Raw genomic sequence first — 5960 nt, 5'->3', positions numbered from 1 at the left:
TCTTATAATTTGGGATTTGGGACGGAGGGAGTACTTTAACACATTCAAAAATAATCTAACGTATAAAATTTTATATCATTTCATTTAACTCAATTTCATAAATCCAAACAAACTCTAAAAACTAGGGATGGAGAATAATAATTACTTGAATACATGATATTTGTCTTGACCATGAGTACGAGATCATATAAATTAACACAACTCCACATTCATGCACATGAAGATTTTTTTTTTTTGATAACAAGACTCATTCATTAATTAAGCCACAGAGTCTGAAACAGCAATGGCATCAGATACAGAGGGTACAAAACCATTCCAAAGTCTTGCACCAAACCTGTGGCCCAAGGCAACAAGGTTGTGAGCAGCTTGGTTATGGTCCCTGCTAATAAAAACAAAAGATAAGACTTGACATTTAACAGCTAAATCAATACAGTCAGCCACAAGAGGCTCAATATCAGCTACTACAGAAATTCCATTGAGGCTGTCAATAACCGTCAAGGCGTCCGAATGCAATAACACCCGCTTGAGGTTTAGTTGCTCCGCAATCTTCAAAGCCCACCGGATAGCCAGCGTCTCTGCCACCACAGGACCTACAGAAATTTGCATCTTGTTGCTAGTAGAGAGATTAATAACCCCATCATGGCTTTGAATGACACATCCCATTGCGATAGATCCATCCGTAAAGCAGCCAGCATCAACATGAATGATGTTAACATTGCCAAGGCCCCCCGTGTCAACGACAGGCGGCATTCCGTTCCTCCTCCTCTGCTGTCCCTGATTAACAGCATTAAATTCATCTGTCCAATCTTTGGCCTCTTCTGCCACAGTATGCGGATTAAAACCATGATCTTCAAAGAGGGCCTTATTTCTAGCGCCCCAGATTTTCCAGGCAGTGACACAAATCAATTGGGATGCAAGTTTGTCTTTGACATTCAGCCACATTTCCAACCAGTAGTTAAAATCAGTAGATGGAATTTCGCGGAGGCCAAGAGGGGAGCAGAACCAAACCTGTTTGGACGCTTCGCATTGCAGGAATAAGTGCTCAATTGTTTCTGGACTGTCGTGGCATAGAGGGCACTCCGGTGAGGTCTGAATTCCTTTCTGAACAAGGTTTGCTCTGACGGGAAGGATGTTCTTTGTCACTCTCCAAAGGAAATTTTTCACTCTGGTGTGAATCGGAGCACTCCATAGAGATTTCCAAAGCTTATCGTTAACTCTCCTTGACGGGCCAGGTACCAGATTCTCTCTTCTTCTTCTAAGGAGGTGGTATGCTGATTTGACAGTATAAACTCCATCCTTCTCATAGTGCCATACATACTTATCATCAGGTTGACTCCAGGACAAAGGGATGTTCATGATTTGAGATTGAGTCAAAGGACAAAAACATGTACTTAGGAGCCTCTGGTTCCAGCATCCTGTATCAGGTTCAATGAGATCACAAACCAATGCCTCCTCGTGAATTTCCTTTACAGGGCCAGCAGTTTTGATGCCATAACCTGTGGGGATCCAATTGTCTTTCCAAATACGAACCTTTCTGCCGTTTCCAATCCTCCATCCTGAACCGTACTCAACGATATCCCTGGATTCTAATATGCTTCGCCATGTATAGCTCGGAGCATAACCAATCTTGGCCTCTTTAATGGGTGTTCGTGGGTAGTATCTACTCTTAAAGACTCTTCCTAACAAAGAATCTCCTCCTGTAGACAGTCTCCAGTAATGCTTACCTAGAAGGCTCAAATTGAAATCGTTGATCCCTCGAAAACCCATTCCTCCTTCACCTTTTGACTTTGCCATCTTAGACCATCTTAACCAGTGAATCTTGCCCTCCTCCTTGGATGAACCCCACCAGAATCTTGCCATAATAGCTTCGATTTCCTTGCAGCAGCAATCCGGGAGTCTGAAACAGCTCATCACATATGTCGGTATCGCTTGAGCTACCGCTTTTATGAGGACTTCCTTTCCAGCTCTAGATAGAACCTTTTCCTTCCACCCTTTTACTTTCTTCCACACCCTGTCAATAACCTGAGAGAAAATGGTCTTTTTTGATCTTCCAAAAATTGCGGGAAGGCCCAAGTATCTTGAGTGTGCCTCAACAGTCTTTACTCCCATCCTATTCCGGATTGTTTCTATATCATTCTCCGCCACATTTCGACTAAATGAGACTTCCGACTTCTCAAGGTTGACCATCTGCCCTGAAGCTATTTGATACTTTTTCAAGATCTCCATTATGGTGTCAGCTTCCTGTTTTGAGGCTCGAGAGAAAAGGAGGCTGTCATCGGCGAAAAGAAGATGCGTAATGATTGGAGCTTTCCTCGCCACCTGGATGCCATGGATCTTCTTTGCTTCTCCTTCCTTCTTCAAAAGGCCCGAAAGAACATCTGCACACAGAACAAACAAGTAAGGGGAGAGGGGGTCTCCTTGACGGAGCCCCCTTTCCGGAAAGAAAACATTGCTCGGTTGACCATTTATGAGGGCCTGGTAACTAACGGTCTTGATACAGCGAGCAATTAGGTTCACCATCACCTCCGGAAAACCCATAGCTTGCAGAACGCCAATCACGAATCCCCACTCCATTCGATCGTATGCTTTTGACATGTCTAACTTCAGAGCCATAACGCCTTTCTTCCCTTTTGTTTTCTTTTTCATCCAGTGGAAGCATTCAAGAGCGATGAGGGCATTGTCGGTTATGAGTCTTCCATTAACAAAAGCGCTTTGTTCGGCATCAATCGTCTCGGGGAGGACTTTCTTAATTCTGTTTGCTATTGTCTTTGTTACTAACTTCATGAGGACATTACATAAGCTGATTGGTCTGAAGTCTTTTGGTGAGCTGGGATTTTTGACTTTGGGTATGAGTGCGATGAAGGTTTTGTTTACTTCAGAAGGGTCCCTGTTTCTGTTAAGGATATCCAGAACCAAAGCCTTGATATCACTTCCAACAATTGGCCAGAACTTTTGGTAGAAAAGTGCCGGAAGACCGTCGGGGCCTGGGGCCTTTAAGGGGTGCATTTGCTGAAGCGCAAGTTCCACTTCGTTTCCATCATACTCAGCTGCACAGAGGTTTGTATGTTCTGGGGATAGTTTCTGTTTTACAACCTCACATATATCATCAATATTTTGGGGATTGGATGTGGCAAACAACTCCCCAAAATACTGTAAGAACAAATTTTCACAATTATTGCTCCCTCGTCTCCACACGCCATTTTCATCTTTCAGTTTGAGGATTTGATTGCACTTTCGTCGCTGCGCCGCTTTACCATGAAAGAACTTCGTGTTTTTATCTCCAGCCTTCATCCAAACCGCCCTGCTTCGTTGTCTCCAGATTACTTCTTCAGTTTGGAGCAGATTGTTGCGTTGCTTGTCAAGAGCCTTATACTTTCTGATATCCTCCAGACTACTAGACCAGTTATCTTCTTTCTTTAATTTGTCCTTAATTCTTATAATTTCCTTTCTAATCGCACTAGATCTGTACTCCTTGAAAGTATCCCCTAAGCTCTGCAGCTCCTTGATCTTGTCTATTATGCCTCCACTAACGTTGTTCCAGCACTGTCGCACTGCCCTCTCGCATCTTCCATCGTGTGACCATGCTTCTTCAAACCGGAACAAAAACTTGTTGCGCTTGGCACTTTCCTGTATTACTTCCAAATCAATTCTAATGGCCGCATGGTCTGAACCATATCTAGGGAGATGAAGAACCTTAATAGGAGAAAAACGCTGAACGAAGAGGTTTGTGGCCAAGGCTCTGTCCAATCGACACTTAATATTTTCCCCTTCAGCTCTACCATTTGACCATGTGAATGGGAACCCTTCATAGCCCAAGTCTTGCAATCCGCATTGATCAATAGCTTGTCGACCCCAACTTAGTTGGCTAACAGTCCTGTTGTTGCCCCCAGCTTTTTCACCTTCCTGTAAAATATCGTTAAAGTCACCGAAACAGATCCAGCAATCTCCCATATCCTGCGCTACGTCTTGAAGTAGTTTCCAGGTATTCCTTTTGTTGTGTTCCTCAGGAAAACCATAGATCCCCACAATACCCCAAAATTGATTTGTATCACCATCTTTAACAGTCCCACATATATGGTTTAAAGAGTAGGATGTCAAAGAAACCTGCATACTGTCATTCCAAAGGAACATCAGTCCCCCAGCTCGATCCCTACCATTTCCTCTACAACTGATAGAGTGGAAGCAATCAAAACCTGTCTTCATCTTTATTCTTTGTGCCTCTTGAGTCTTCAACCTAGTTTCCATCAAGAACACACCGTCGGGATTTTCAATGCGGATGAGCCTTAACAAGGCTCGAACTGCACGGGGATTCCCCAACCCCCTGCAGTTCCAGCTTATGAGTTTCATTGGGGTAGGCGGTGTTGGGTTTCCAACACCACCTCTGGTACAAAGATGTTAATTGTTTCTCCTCCCTCCGGCTGCCTCCTTTTCTTGCTTAATTGGCCAATCTCTTCAGTTGAGACTTCCTTGATTGGCACTTCTACAAGTTGTCTTTTTCCTCGATCTGTTGCTTCTCTACTTTCACTTCCCCCCACTATCTTCTTTTCTGGTTTCTTCCTACTCCACTTCTTCTTTTTGGCTATTGCTGCTGTTGGTTGTTGGGGGTTGAGCTTGTCTGATTCCGAAATTATAACTGCTCCCAAAGATTCTGCAACATTCTCTATCGCTTGGTTATCCTTTTCCTTCTCCCCTTCGTTAACTCCTTTCTTCTCCTTTTCTTTGCTTAGTGGATTCCTCATCTGTGTCACTTCAATCTCCTCATCATCTTTTTCTTTCTCCTTCCCGTTCGTGTTGCATCTGCTTTGGCTTGAAGAAACTTGGAACAAGCTTCTACTACACGTTCCTGAACTTCCTTCCTTGGACTTCTGGTCTTCAAAGACTTTTGGCAGTGGGGACGCTCTCAACCACATTCCATAGGACAGCTCTTGTTCGTCGAGATCTTCAAAGCCCTCTTCACTCAAATCTCCCAAGGCTTCACAGTCTTTGAGTTGATGGCCAATCCTTCCGCAGATGAAGCAGAAAGTAGGGAGCCTCTCGTATTTGAAATGCACCCTGTGTGTTTTGTCCTTAAATCGAACCACTGTCCCCCTCTTGAGTGGATTGTTCAAATCAATTGTAACCCGAATCCTGAGAAATCTCCCACTTCTGTTACCCTCTTTCATGTCTATTTCCTCAAAAGTACCTAAGATCTGCCCAAGCTTCCGCGCCATTGTCTCAGATCGTAGCATCAGTGGAAGGTCATAGACTCGAGTCCAGAAAGTCCCAAAATGCATGTTAAGATTCGAAGGTTGTTCTTCACCGGAGACTCTATCCAACACTAGGAGATGCCTATCAAAGCTCCATGGGCCGCTTCGGAGAACCCACTCCATTTCCCTTTTTGTTGCAAACCTGAAGAGAAAAAGATTTTTGTTTAACTCTTGCACTTCCACCCCGTTCTTCAGTTTCCAAGCTCCAATGATTGTTGTTGTGAAAGCTCTGGAGTTAAAGCCAGTTGTTGTCCAAAGTCTGCCCGCTAGAGTCCTCTGAAAAACCTCCTCACCACTGACCTCCTCCGCCGCTGCAGTAATCCCTTCCTCCTCTTCCTTTGTAAGCGGTATGTTCTTCCACTTGTCCATGATTGAGAAAAGCACCAACTCGTACACAAGACGAGAGAGATATAGAACCAAAAGAGACCACCCACAGTGGTAGAAAAACCAGAAAGCGATCTGGGGTTAGCCGCCACAAACCCTAGATTTGGGGGATAGGAACACGATAAGTTTTCTTAGAGAGAGAGGCTCGTACTTCTCTCTAGAAAAACACGTGGAAAACACTATATGCACATGAAGATATACTTAAACGAAAGAGTAAATAAATTAGCATGTCAATGTCTAATAGATCAACAAAATAAGTGGATAATATCGTAGATGAAAAACACTTCACATGGCATTAAAACGACAAAATCCTTAGCTGTTGCATTGCAT

General features: G+C 43.8%; 1 protein-coding gene across 1 annotated transcript; it reads right to left on the bottom strand.

The window, feature by feature from the left end:
- Positions 1 to 4343: 4343 nt before the first annotated feature.
- Positions 4344 to 5615, bottom strand: LOC131621797 (uncharacterized). The gene has a single exon (XM_058892836.1). The coding sequence runs from the start codon at positions 5613 to 5615 to the stop codon at positions 4344 to 4346; it is 1272 nt and encodes a 423-aa protein (XP_058748819.1).
- Between the last annotated feature and the right edge of the window lie 345 nt (positions 5616 to 5960).

Source organism: Vicia villosa, unplaced genomic scaffold, assembly GCF_029867415.1.
Source record: "Vicia villosa cultivar HV-30 ecotype Madison, WI unplaced genomic scaffold, Vvil1.0 ctg.000011F_1_1, whole genome shotgun sequence".
Lineage (NCBI taxonomy): Eukaryota > Viridiplantae > Streptophyta > Magnoliopsida > Fabales > Fabaceae > Vicia > Vicia villosa.
Note: the sequence above shows the minus strand (reverse complement) of the source record. Positions and strands in the feature narration are given on the sequence as shown.

Excerpts from the sequence above, each read along its gene's own strand:
- LOC131621797 (XM_058892836.1), bottom strand. The coding sequence starts at position 5,615 with ATGGACAAGTGGAAGAACATACCGCTTACAAAGGAAGAGGAGGAAGGG.